General features: G+C 36.0%; 1 protein-coding gene across 4 annotated transcripts in view; it reads right to left on the bottom strand.

Moving 5' to 3' along the window:
- LOC119595106 (death-inducer obliterator 1-like) overlaps positions 1-15000 on the bottom strand; it is a 76715-nt gene that overhangs the window by 14368 nt on the left and 47347 nt on the right. For all 4 annotated transcript variants that reach the window (XM_037944248.1, XM_037944252.1, XM_037944251.1 and 1 more), the window contains 10 exons: positions 13653-14043; positions 13296-13493; positions 11041-11226; positions 10118-10241; positions 9699-9844; positions 8526-9292; positions 7125-7728; positions 5911-6030; positions 5505-5593; positions 2034-2115 (listed from right to left, as the gene is read on the bottom strand). In XM_037944248.1, the coding sequence (XP_037800176.1) occupies positions 2034-2115; positions 5505-5593; positions 5911-6030; positions 7125-7728; positions 8526-9292; positions 9699-9844; positions 10118-10241; positions 11041-11226; positions 13296-13493; positions 13653-14043 (2707 nt within the window). The remainder of the gene's footprint in view (positions 1-2033; positions 2116-5504; positions 5594-5910; positions 6031-7124; positions 7729-8525; positions 9293-9698; positions 9845-10117; positions 10242-11040; positions 11227-13295; positions 13494-13652; positions 14044-15000) is intronic.

The raw sequence follows: 15000 nt of genomic DNA, 5'->3' as shown, positions 1-15000 counted from the left end.
AAGACAAAACAGCAAAAACAGCTTATGCATAACAGCACTTCAAGAGGAGGCATGGAGTTTTGCTGCCACCCATGAGTGTTTGTGCAGACTGGGCCTATAAGCCACATGTTATGGAAAGTCACCACTCATTTAGTTAATATCACCTTTACCATAATCAATAGAAAGAAAGAAGAAAAGAGAGAGAGAGAGAGAGAGAGAGAGAGAGAGAGAGAGAGAGAGAGAGAGAGAGAGAGAGAGAGAGAGAGAGAGAGAGAGAGAGAGAGAGAGAGAGAGAAAAAAATAAATAAATAAAAAAATAATAATAATAAATAAAAAATAAAAATAAATAAGTAAGGAAGGGGATAAATATATAAGGCCTGGTAGGCCTAGCAACTGACCCCTAGTGAATAAGCACTTCTAAAGTCATTTATGTATAAAGAAAATCTCACTGGACAGTGTATGTACAGATGCATTTCTGGAATGAATGGGTTAGAATACACAAATATATGGTAATATCTAATTAAATAAACAGCTTTAAGTCTCATCACAAGAACAGACACTAGTACCAGCTAGACCAAGCCTCTAATATACTGCACTAAAAAAGGAAATGAGGGAAATTTACAGAGGAAGATTTGTAACTCAATACTGAGCATCAGTTTATTTTTTCTTAGCAACAAAATGTCTGCTGGCATAAGCAAAGAGAATACTGAAATGATAAACAGAAAGCAGAATGGAAAGTATCTATCAAATATTGATCTATGAAAGATTTACTTTGAGATCTGACTAGTCGATATTTTCTGCTTCTGCTCAGCCGCTAAGGAGTCAATGAGCAACCCACCTGATTTCCCATTCCTTCAATTTGCAATTTATTATTATTTTTTAATGCTACTAAAATCAGTACTGTTCTTATCATCACTGACAATATGATAATTATAATGTTGTAAAAATACTATTAGCAATAAAAAATATAGAGTAATTTTTTCACATTTGAAGAAGGGAACACTGGTGAAATAGATAGTAATAACAATTGACTCCTTGGTGACTATGGAACCATATAAACACAATAAACAAACTAAACTAACAGTGGATGTCTATTATGCCATCCTAGCACATAGGGTTAATCACTTATATTCATACTCTTACTCTCTCCTCTTTCTCTTCCTCTCACAACTGCCAATGACCTTTACAAGACTCCCTGGACCACTGGACTTTTCATTAGGGAAGGGCTTTTAACCCATTCCTGACGGGTGGCATGTACGCACATGCCATGGCATGGCGGGACTATCTGCCGGGGGCATGTATGTACATGCCATGGTGTATGTATGGAGATGCCATGAGTTATTTTTTGTTACAATCACGGCAAAATATTATTTTTCTGCCACTGAAAGTGTGATTAAGTCGTTTTTAACACTCATTTTTACTATATATATATATATATATATATATATATATATATATATATATATATATATATATATATATATATATAAAAAAAGCAAACAAAAAGCAAGCAACAAACCGACAATTTCAACTCCATGATGTCGCACACTGCTTATTATATTCAGACTATAGACTGAATAATGATTAACTATGGAGTGTATATAACAAAAATACCCTTCAGTCTTGATTTATCAGGAAGTTTGGCAAGTAGAGACTTTAGAAAATAATGAAAACTGAAAATACAACATATCTTCGTAGTATTATGAAGAAACGGCATGGGATGCTGGTATTTGGCATGAGTGGTCGCACATGCTAGGGCGACGATATAAGCCCCTGGCAGCGAGGCCAGTGCCACTATGAATACTACCCGTCGGGAAAGGGTTAAGTTACTCTTATATATATCTGAAAATTCCAATAAAGAGGATATTTTCCAACATTTCCCTCTTAAATACTCTCATTCTTGTTTGATTATCAATACCCATAAGAACTAATCCTAATCTATAAATCACTTTGTCTACCTGAATTAATATATGGGAATGTGTAAACCATAGAAATGCAACTTCTGAAATAACAAGTGAGAGCAACAACCTGCAGAGGAAATAAAGTAACCTTACCTGTGGTATTGGCTGATGGGATGCAAGAGGCACAATATAGAAGTCCTTGACAGACTTTTCACAGTTTCCAATGACTGCATACCTAAAAGAAAATAAAAGAAATTAACTATGTTGTAGTAACAGAGCTTCCTTTAAAATAACTGTTTACTGTTTTATCCCCCAAATAAAACTATTTCTAATCAAAATATATGTAACCCATAAATTGCATGTTCATAGAGTAAGTTATGAAGTGAGGCTTCCTGAATCTGGCCCTATCTTTGAATGATAATCCCCTCCACATAAAACAACCAGACAATCAGAAAATTAAAGATTTATTTACAAGTACATGTCAATGTCTTTTTTGTGTGGCATGGTTTGAAAGGAGAGGTGGGATGATATATACATATTTAAAAAGCTATATATTGGTTCTATAGTTGTATTCAGTGCTACTCTAAGGCAAGAAAGTGATGTATTTTACCGATGTGATTTTTAGCCTTATTTCAAACTTTGGAGTAAATGAATGAATCTGATGTTGGAGTAAAGAGGGAAAATTTGGTTGAGGGTCTGGGTGATGGGAAGATGCCATTATGAGAAATCTGGCTGAAGGCCAGGGTGATGGGAATGAATCACAAGTGCACAAAGTACTTGGAAGGGGATTACACTCAGTGGGAATTTAGGAAGGGGCTCTCGCATTATTCCTATTGGTAAATGAATGTGGAATGTACCATCCGTGAGCCATGACTGGAAGAGTGCTGGATCCAGAGAAGACACTATTTTGAAGCTCAGGTTCCTATCCCAGCACAAGTTGTATTACAGAAAATTTATTATGTGAAAAAAAAAGACATAACATGTTATTTATTGTTATTATTACTCCACTGAGTTATGAACTACCTAGAGCAGTGGTTCCCAAACTATCTTACATGATGCCACCTCTCTGATTCCATAAGACCCACAGGCATCACCTACCAACTTGTTTCTTATTTATATGAAATTATATATTTTTTCAATTTATATCTTAGCACTGTTTAGGAAAACAAAGATTCTTTCTTGGATTAAAATAAATGAAACACACACACACACACACACACACACACACACAATCATATCAATATATCAATCACAATAACATACTACTATATAAAACTAATATACACACACACACACACATACACAACTACTATATATAAATAATATATATATATATATATATATATATATATATATATATATATATATATATTATATATATATATATATATATATTATATATATATATATATTATATATATATATATATATATATATATATATATATATATATATATATATATATATATATATATATATATATATATATATATATGACACATTTCACTAGGGAACTAAAGTTAGTTAACATTTGATTCAGATTCAAGAACTAAGTAAATTGAGAACATGGCATATAATATTTGGAAATACTTATGAAACTGAAATGAACATACATGTTGTGATAAGTCATTCAATAACATCAGTGTGGTTATCAGTGATGTGTTCAAAAAGTGTGAGGAGAGCTAACTAAATAGAAAAACTGATACAATTATACTTTGCACATATGTAACAGCAAATACTTGTTCTTGGATTGATTTTATTATTATTATTATTATTAAACAATGACTTTTAAGCAGTTGACTTCTCGTCCCCTTGTTTAGGAATCAATGACCTAGAGAAATAATATGGTTTCTGTGCATGGAAAACAGTCTATTACCATCTGGATACTATATATCTAATAACAAATATAGATACTGGAAAATAGTAAAAAGGCTAAAAATGTTTATGCAGAAAAAGAGATAACATTGCAAAGGGGAGGCAAGGCACTACCCATGAGTGTTTGTGTGTACCCGGCCTACAAGACACACACCAGTGAGAGTGGCCACTCAAGTAAGCCGATGCCCCGGTTTTGGGCCAAGGAGTTAACTAAAACCACCTTGATCATATAAAAAAAATCAGGACATAACAGTCTGGATGTAATATATTGATAGAATAAAGCAATTTTCCTGTGAAATATCTAAGAGTAAATCTATATTACACTTGACAACTATTATTGAGGGAAAACTGCCAGTGGCATTCCATCAATTAGTGATGTGTGTATCAGTTTATCTTAAGTTATTTAGTGCTACTTTCATCTCCTGTTGAGTGTTATTATTCCATCATCACCATGAGGAGTCAAAGAAGGAAATTAATCAAAGACAAACACAAACACAACATTTGAAAGCAATATATGCCCAAAGAAAATGATTACTTTGGTACATAAACTATAAAATGATTGTCAGTAAGATGGGCACAAATCTTTATAACTGGGAAAGAAATAAGATGGATAAACCTATGTCACATCTTTGAAAAGCCATATCTCTGTTCAATAAATTTTGTTAATGAATATTTATAGAAAATAAAAATTCAAGCTGATTTACTCAGGCTAACAGGGGATATATTTTAGGATAAATTTGCAGGTGATATCATGCAATTATCTTTAAAAATATGAAGAAATGGGAGTAAACTGTAAACTACAACTTATATTACACTGTTATAGTGTCATGGTGACATTCCATGATCTATGGGGACTTTTCCAAATACTTCATATGTGTATCTAAAGATATCAAATGACTATTTAGTCCAAAAAGAAAAGTGAAACATTAAGAAATAAGGTTGCTATCCATTTGATCGAGTCTTTCAGTGTAATGATGTCTACAATTTGTTGTTGTGTGCACACATTGCAAGCAACACAAATGCCTATTGATCTGGAAAGTTTCATACCTTAATATTAAATATATTTTAAGATATTCTTTCTATATCATCATGTCGTGCTCTCCCATAAGCGTATTACAATAACAAAACAGGGTTATTTGCATTTGTCTCTTACAAATGCAAGTTGCATACTTCACTTTTTTGCTTTTCCTTAATTTTCTGCTTTGTTTTTGTTTTAGACAAAACCTTTTTGTAGTCTAATGCCCTCATTATTGGACGAACACATTTGAGCATTAATTATTCTCAGTACACCTCTTCATTAAACAGGAATTTCAACTTTACTGTGACTGTACCTTCTATTATACAGACTTCATGTTTCTGAGGGAATACTGTAACACATATTAGAAACTGGTTAAATTATTAATGACCTCCTATTTAATTACTCCTCTCAAGAAAGCAGCTAATCGTGAGCCCAACTGCATGTAATGAAAGTAATTACCATGATTTAGAAATAGGAGGGAGAAGAGGAGGAGGAGGAGGAGGGGAGGGAGAAGAGAAGAGAAGAGAAGAGAAGAGAAGAGAAGAGAAGAGAAGAGAAGAGAAGAGAAGAGAAGAGAAGAGAAGAGAAGAGAAGAGAAAAGAGAAAAGAGAAGAGAAGAGAGAAAAGAGAAAAGAGAAAAGAGAAAAGAGAAAAGAGAAAAGAGAAAAGAGAAGAGAAAAGAGAAGAAGAAGAAGAAGAAGAAGAAGAAGAAGAAGTCTGCTCTTTCTTACCTCTTCTTGGATGACAAATAGGAATAGAGAGCAATGTATGACACTTTCTCTTCTTCATTTGCAGGCTGGAAACGCACTACAAGAATTTCCTGAAAGTACGTTTAAAAAAAATTGCCTCTTATCTGGAACTAAATATTAGTTGCTATATCAAAATGGTATCATCTAAGGATAATACCAGAAAAAGAAACATTTCACATCCCCATTACTTTAAAGTAATTATCTGTATCAAATATAAATAAATGTGTATAATAACATTAATAAATATTGAATTAAAGTTTAATATCTAATATCTATGCAAAAAATATTAATCATAGTAATAATACTGAAAGCATAAGTATTATGTTCATAATTCAAATACAGAATATTTCTTGGGGCAAACTTATCCACACATTGAAAAGTAAATCACCTTTGATCCGCTCTTCTTCATCTGAGCAATGTAGCTCCACACAGTCTCAGGTGCAATACGACCAACAACTTCAACAGAGTTTGGTACATCTTCAGGAAGGAACTGCGCTTTTCCAGACACCTGTTGATAAAAGTTTGATAAAAAATCGTTCTCACCTTTTGGTAGAGTAAATCATATAAAAGAGAGAGGGGGGGAGGGAGGGAGGAAGAGGGAGAGGGAGGGAGGGAGAGTTTTATTTTTATTTTTTTTACTAAGGCAAGATTTTTGGGTTATACAAAGGTGGTAATATTACTGTACTTGACTTGTATATTCCATCTTCTCAGCTATACAAGTTAGAATAGATTGAATTTGTAGTATAGTGTCCATATTAGCTCATACAATGCTTCTGAGTATGTCTAATAACATAATACAAAATTATTTGAAGAGATATAGGAAGATTTTCATATCTTATCTTTCAGTTTATCACATTCCTTGACTTCTATATTCCAGCTTTTGGTTATGTAAAGCTTGAAACAGACTGTTTTTGTAGTAGTGTCCTTATGAACACATATATAAACTAATTTATTGTGCTGTATAAAACCTCAAAAACTCATTTATGTTGAGATTTCTAGGGCCACACCTCCATCTGTATTGGACAACGACCTCAGAAAATTAAAAGAACATGAGATAAAGAGAACATTATACAAAGAGAAAGTGGGATTTAGGGTAATTTTTCAGTATTCACAAATGCCAATTCAAGACTGATACTAGGCCAAACACACACACAAGTGGGGGCTATAATAATCAACTAAGTATAAAGTGGTTAGAAAAAAGAAAAAAGAAAAGAAAAGAAAAGGAAAGGAAAGAAAAGAAAGAAGAAAAAAAGAAAAAAATCTGTGTGTGGCTGTGCTGTCAATGTAGTATCTGATTGTTAACATTTCACAGCCACCCAGATGCCAAAATTCAGTAAAAATGAGTTAACATTTCACTTTTGACTAAAAAAAAGGCATCTCTGGGAAATATCTGCCTCTTTTTAGCTGCCAAATACTAACCTGTTCCAAGGTGATTGATGAATTATATTTCAGTTTTGTGACATATTTAAGTGCCTCCAGAAAGCATTTATGGATACTAAAGCACTACCTGGCATCCCTTGACTCTTGCACAGCACCTTTGTTTAGTACCTTACAAGTAAGTTAGGCCTCTGTGCCTAACACTGGCTGTGTCCTCCAACTTACCTCAAAAGCAGAAGCTGAGAACTTGGCCACATCTGGCATGTGGATGATACCCTTCCATACAGTCATCGGTTCAGCAGAAATAACCTTTGGGGGTGGCCCACTCCTGCTGGATAAGCTGCTGGATCCTACTGGGGGCGGCGTTAGCCTGTTCAAGTCATCAGCATTGCGTGGTCCCAGAGAGGAAGAGATTTTGCCATGGAGATCAACACCAGACCCTGGCAAGGGGGGAGTGTTTGATCGTTCGTTGATAAGGGACAAGTAATCATCTGGCAGTGGTGGAGTGGCGGGAATGTCGTCATCAGGAATGGGCGGCGTGGCAGGCGCATCCTGGTCTGGCAGTGGTGGTGTGTCAGGTACATCGTCCATAGGGGGTAATGGAGGAGTGGAGCCAAGGTCAACCTCCTCAGGAAGGGGTGGTGTTCTGGGGCTGTCAGGCAGAGGAGGTGGCAGAGGGAGGTCCTCCTCTGGTAAGGGGGGAATATACTCAGGGGAGTCTGGAGGAAGAGGAGGAAAGGAGGGACTGCTGGGGAATGGTAACGGAGATCCATCACCTCTGCTGGGGGGAGTGTAACTATAATCCTTGACTTCCACTGTGTCTGGACTCCTGTAAAGGTAAAGCAAATTTTATGATTTGATCCAAACAGTTTGCTGTTGAGCAATAATGAAAAACTATAATACTAATTGCAATCTTAAATATCATTTACTTTTTCACTGCCACTACCAATTACTTCAATCTCTTTTCACTATAAATGTCACTTACAGGATGACTGCCCAATATGCTTTAGCAATAGATGAGGTGCCTTGGCTATAAAGTCACTTGTACAGTAAAGGTCTACTCACAAGGGAATATTTGTTACTCTACAGACAAGTTAACTGGAAACACAAGACATGCTTAAAGCTTTACCATCAAAGTATGCCAATATTTCCTGCATTATTGAATTTGGAGATCACACTCACCCATAACAGTCATTCAACCACAGGTTTCCAAATTCATATGGCTTGTTGTGTTACATGCTTTAATACATTTTTATGCACTACCTTGAAAACTTAAATTTTGTCATATTTCAAATATGAATCTGGCAGTCAATCCGAGAAGAAAATGTCTGACTTTAATGAAAATAACCAACACCAATTCTCTCTTCTCAATGTGACATAACCAAGACAATATATATATAGAAAAAAAAGTTAAATGTTAAGGTTTGATTTTAAATAAGTTAGTTTTACATTTTGAATCACTTGATATAAACTTTTATAATTTCCAGCTGGATACTATGATTATTATTTCATCGACAGCAATACCTTCTGGGGTTAGAGAAACAAATAATAAGGATATAAAACAAAGTGTAAAAATACCAAAGCAAACATAAATTGTATACAAATGTTGCTAAACACTCCACTCACCCCATGACAGTTGAGGTTGGCAGTGTGTCCTCAACATCGGCATCTAGCTGGACTTGGCTGTTCCCTCTTAAGGTGGTTATGTCCAGCACGACATCTTCACTAGTGCTCACCTCCTCCTTTTCCCGCTCTTGCCTCTCTCCCTCAGATGGCCGTCTCTCCTTCTCACTGTCTCTTCTTCTGTCTCTTTCACTGTCTCTTCTTTTCCTGTCTTCACTTCGAGATTCACTGTGTTTCCTTTTTCTGTCACTCTTTTCACTGTCTCTCCGCTTCCGATCTTTGTCTTTGGAATCTCTCCTCTCTTTATGTCGGTCTTTATGCTTTCTGTCCTTGTCATCTTTCTTGTCCTTGGAATCTCTTCTTTCTTTCTCTTTTCTATCTTTATCACCGCTAGAACTCTTGTGTCTCTCCCTCTCCTCATCTCTGCTGCTTCTCTGTTTCTCTTTGTGTCTATCTTTGTCTCTGTCACTGTGCTTTTCATCTTTACTTTTATCTCTACTCTTTGATTTATCATCTTTGTCTCTGTCCTTCTCTTTGCCTTTATCCCTCCCCTTCTCATCTTTATGTTTTCTATCCCTATCTCTCTCTTTCTCACTATCTACACTCTTCCTCCTGTGTCTTTCCTTATCTGTGGAGTCCTTCCTCTCTCTTCTCTCCCTGTCAGAACTGTGCCTGTCCTTTCTATCTTTTATCTTTTCTGAATCTCTGTTCTTGTGGTCCTTCTTCTCCTTTTTGTGCTTATCTCCCTCTTCCAACTTCTTTTCCAATTTCTGAAAGAGGGGAAGGGCTTTAATAATCATCACATTCAGAAGAGAAAAAGCAAATGGTTAACTCTTCAAAGCTATGAATTAATCTCATGATTTGGAAAAGAGTAAACAACAAAGGACAGGATGCTGCCCTGCTAATGCTGATGAAATGCTGGAATTTTTTATTTTGCAAAATAACACTTAGTAATTCACACCCTACAGAGAAATATCACACTGTACCTTGAGAAAAGAGCTATGAACTTGTAGTAATGAATTTGAATGTCTCATCTAAAGTAACAAAACCACTTAATTCAACTGCCAAAATGCTGAGCTTTATTATGTATTCAACTGCATTTAGTTATAACAATGATGATTATATAATAGTAAAAATAACAAACAGCCACTAAATAAACTAAAACAAATAACGTACAAGGTCTTCCGATGTAATTGTTGAGTCTGACTGATTCACACAAATTTTGCAGTTGCGGTCGAATATGTGATTCTTGTGGCCTGCAGAAGTGTCCTCCACTATTTCCCCAAGATTCTCTGCTGGAAGTGAATTCAGTGTTTCTGGTGCTGTAAGTAGAGATGCCATAATTATTTAATTACAATGATGATAAGAATGTTAATATGGATAAACACTATTAATGGCGACAAAGTCATGAAAAATAACAATAGGAATATTAAGAACAACAACAAACAATAAATAATAACAATGATAATAATACTAAAGTATTACACAATATTTTTTTCTATATTCATTATATATATATTTCAATAATTCAGAATTATCATCAGTATTACTACATGTAAATATGCATTTGTATTTGCAATATGAAAATAACAAACCTTTCTCTTTGTCCCTTATAAATTCATCTTTATCAATTTCTATTTCTCCCTTGTGGGACTTCATGATGTACTGGTTACCCAAAGCTATCATATCCAATTCATACTTCTCAATGGCTTGAAGTTCCTGAAAGGTAAAAAGATCATGAAATATCACAAAGATATGAACTTAGAAAGCAACCTCTCTCTCTCTCTTCTCTCTCTTCTCTCTCTCTCTCACACACACACACACACACACACACACACACACACACACACACACTCACACTCACACTCACACTCACACTCACACTCACACTCACACTCACACTCACACTCACACACACTCACACTCACACTCACACTCACACACACACACACACACACTCACACACACACACCACACTCACACTCACACTCACACACACTCACACTCACACACTCTGTGTTGCTGAGAACTAGTTTTGTAATACAAGGAGAGTTCACTTTGAAATGGTGCTGATGTCACACACAACCAATTTACCATAAATTACTCATCATCTGGTGAATTCATTTTCTTTTGTTTCTGTCTTATGAGAATAATGTCTGTCATGATTCAACACTTGCATTTCCTCCTTACCAGACCTGCATCTTTAACAAACATGCTTTAAAAAATTTATATCTATGCCTAAGGAAGCAAATCTACACCTACAGAAACTATAAACTGTGATAAGAATGATAAATTTATCAACTATGTGTGCTAGGAACATACATAAAAGTAATGGACAAAAATTAGTCTTCTGTCATAGCCTAAATGTTAGGTATCTTTTAAAAAATATAATGAAATAAGTAGAAAAATAATCATATAAAGTCATTATCAGTAGATCATGTCTAACACAACTTTAAAGGCAAATATATACATTCTTTGCTTGTTTCTCTCTCTTCTTCCATGCAGAATACACTATTACCTTCTTCTCCTCCCTCTCTCTCCACTCCGCCAGCTCTTTTGAAGCCAGCTCCTCGGAGGTCATTTTTGCCAGGTTGGAAGGCGATATGGTGCCATTCAGAATTTTCCGGAAAAGGCCACTGTTCTTTGTGTCTCTGATGTTAAATATGAGGCTTCGATAGCGAGATTTGTACTTAAAGCCTACATCCTGCCAAGATATAGAAAAAACAACAACAAAAAAACATTAACAAAAATATCTATACTCTGTCATGTTCAAATACAGTGAAAGATATATGTGAGGGGTCTTCAAAAAATTTGTGGAAAATGTCCATAACTAAAAATCAAATGGATGGATTTTGATTTCAATGCACCTGAACATTCCAATGTCTTATAACATATTCAAACATGAACCCTTAAATACAGGTAATAACACATCGCCACCAGTTGGAAGTCAGGTACCATTCAAAGCAACATGGAATCCACCAAAACTGAGGCCAGGACAAACATTAAATTCATGGTGAAACTTGGTTGGGAATATATCATTGACACTCTGCAACAAGTTTATGGTGACAATGCCCCAAAGAAATCAACAACCTACAAATAGATAAGTCATTTCAGAAGTGGAAGAAACAAAATTGAAGATGAGCCCCACAGTGGCAGGCCATCAATGTCAGTTTGTGGGGAAAACAATGACGCGGTTTGCAACATGTCCATGGGTTCTGCACACACAATTCTGGTGGAGAGTTTGGGGCTAAGCAAGCTTTCCGTTCGATGGGTCCCTAGGTTGTTGTGCCCAGATCAGCAGCAAACAAGGGTAGACCTTTCAATGGAAATTTTGGACAAGTGGGATGAGAAATCTGAAGCTTTCTGCAGAGCACTGTAACAGGCTGAAATATGGCTCTACCAGTATGACCCGAGGACAAAATTCAATCAAAGCTTTAGTTGCCCCGGGGTGGAAGTGGACCAGTCAAAGCAAAATATGTGCATTCAAGAGGAAATCTAATTGCCACTGTCTTCTGGGATGCAGAGGGGATTTTACTGGTTGACTTCCTCAAGAGCAAGAAAACAATTAAAACTGCTTATTATGAATGTGTTTTGAGAAAACTGTCCCAAAAAATCTCAGAAAAACTCCCTGTAAAACTGCATTAATACGTTCTCTTTCACCACAGCAATGTAACCCCTCATGGTGCTCGGCAGACAAGAGTTGAACTACGTGAATTTTGATGAGAAATTGTTTGACATCCAGCCTTGATTTAGCCCCAACTGACTTTTTAGTTTCCAAAATTTAAAAAATAATTGAAAGGTACTAATTTTCCATTGGCTGAAGAAGCAAAAAGAGCTGCTTTGACATGGTTCAGATCACATGACCCTCAGTTTTACTCAGACAGACTTCAAGGCTGGTATCAACATTTGCAGAAGTGTATCTACCTTAATGGAGCAAAGTTTGAAAAATAAACATCGTTAACCCATTGCCGATGGGTGGCATGTACGCACATGCCATGGAATGGCGGGACCATCTGCCGGGGGCACATACGCACATGCCATAGAGTATGTATGGACATGCCATGAGTTTTTTTTTTGTTACAATCATGGCAAAAGATTATTTTTCTGCCACTGAAAGTGTGATTAAGTCGGTTTTAACACTTTCTCATTTTTACCATGCAAAAAAAAAAAAAAAAAAAAAAAAAAAAAAAAAAAAAAAAATAAAAAAAATAAAAAATAAAATAAATAAATAAATAAATAAAATGCAACAAACCGACGATTTCAACTCCATGATGCCGCACACTGCTTATTTTATTCGGACTATAGACTGAATAATGATCAACTATGGAGTCTATATAACAACAAAAATACCCTTTAGTCTCGATTTATCAGGAAGTTTGGCAAGTGGAGACTTTTAAAAAAATAATGAAAACTGAAAATACAACATATCTTCGCAGTATTATGAAGAAACGGCATGGGATGCTGGTATTTGGCATGAGTGGTCGCGCATGCTAGGGCGACGATATAAGCCCCCGGCAGCAAGGCCCCAGCCTCTATGAATGCTACCCGTCAGATATGGGTTAATGAAACCATTTTTCACACTGTTCTTTTTACACAAACTTTTTGAACCCCCTTGTATTCAGCATACAATCTTTTTTCAATTCTTTTTTAATATTATCATGATCACTACTTATGAATCCATTTAAGTATATAATGTATAAATAGAAAATATAGAATATATTTTAAAGTATTATTTCACCTTCTAAAATAACTAAGATATGCAATTCAACTAACCTTGCCGAAGAAGTTGTACAATTCCTTCTCAATTGCAGCTGCAAGAGATTTTATGTCGTTCTCAGACAAATGAGTAAATTCCTTTTCTGCACCTTTGGCACGGTTAGTGAGGCATTCTGCCAGGCCCTTGCGAATGTTCTCACGGACTTCGCATGGGTCTGGTTTCTTCTTCTCAGCAGACAGGGATTTTGCTGGTGTCTGAAATTAATTGGAGGAATTTGCAAAGAACCCCAAGACAATGGTCTAATTTAGGGTAACACCTTCTGTGTCACATTCTGGATAGTCTGAACTTGCAAAAGAAAATTTTTTCACATTACAATAAATAAAAAGCTGTAATTGGTTACACTTCATGCCTACCTTTTTAATTTCCTTTGCTGGGGTACTCTTCGAGGCAAGAGATTCATCTCTCTTTTCCTCAACAGATTTTGTACTAGGACTGGCAGGCACACTTTTGCTGGGGTTGCCTTTGGGAGGAGCTGTCTCCTCCTTCTTTTGCTCCTCAGACTTACTAGTAGAGCTAACAGGTGAACTCAAAGGTTTAACACTGCTTATTACTACAGGTTTGCTTGGAGTTACCACAGACGCACTGGTTGTCAGAGTTTTGGTCGTCGATTCATTTTCAACTGATTCAGATGCTTTAACTATTATTCTTCCATCTGATGACTTGACAACAGTGACTTTCCGAGCATGAGCACCAGAAACCGGCACTGCAACTGACTTTGAGGAAAGCTGGATGACCTTCTTGTCCCTGAAAACAAAATCTTCTTTAACCTTTCATGTTCATATAAAACTGTTACTGGACTGAAACACTAACAAGTGCAACACAATCCCAAAGTCAACTTAATTTCATCTTAAACCCTAAGATCCAGATGATGTAACCACCACATCATGAAAAAATTTAGCTTAACCCGGTAGTGCCAGGCCACGCCTATAACAGTCATAACAAACTGCTTGAACTGCTGGGTACAGCTATATGTGTGATGACATGCTAGAGTGCTTCGAGCGGAAAGTTCCTCTACATGTAGCAGATTCCCGGGTCAAACAGCCAGTAAGTGATGGCGAAAGATTTCTAATACTGTCATTGAGGGATTAAGTGGTGAGTGAAGTGAATGGGAAAATTTGGCTATGGGCTGGGATAATGCATACCTGCCATTAGGAGTATTCCCACTGAAGACCAGCATGACAGGAATGACTCGTCATGAGTACTCAAACCTTTTGGAGTGTGATTAGCCTCATTTGCCATTTAGGAAGGGATTTTGCATTATTTCTATTGATAAACGAGTGAGGAATGTACCACTGGTTAGCCATGACTGGAATAGTGCCAAATCAAGGGAGGATACTATTCCATGCGGAGGATCCTATTCCTGGCTGTCCTGACCAGCATCACTTGTATTACAGAATATTAATAATAATAATATTTTTTTTATAACACCAATAACAAGGAAAACACTATTGCTATCTGGATAACGCAAATCAAATGACAAATATACGAAGTGGTAAATGGCAAAAGAGCTAAACACACTTATGCAGAAAAAAAAAGAAAATTTGATTGCAGAGAGGCATGGAGTCTCATCACATGCTCACGTAAATCTAATGCCAGTATTTTGGGCCACATGATGGCAGTGAAGCATCTGGATTCAATTGGTTAATTTATCTGTTTACACAAACACCTATTAACATGAGAAAGGAGATGAAATGACAGTAA

Source organism: Penaeus monodon, chromosome 35 (assembly GCF_015228065.2).
Source record: "Penaeus monodon isolate SGIC_2016 chromosome 35, NSTDA_Pmon_1, whole genome shotgun sequence".
NCBI lineage: Eukaryota > Metazoa > Arthropoda > Malacostraca > Decapoda > Penaeidae > Penaeus > Penaeus monodon.
The sequence above is the reverse complement of the archived record's forward strand: the minus strand, read 5'-3'. Positions and strand labels throughout refer to the sequence as shown.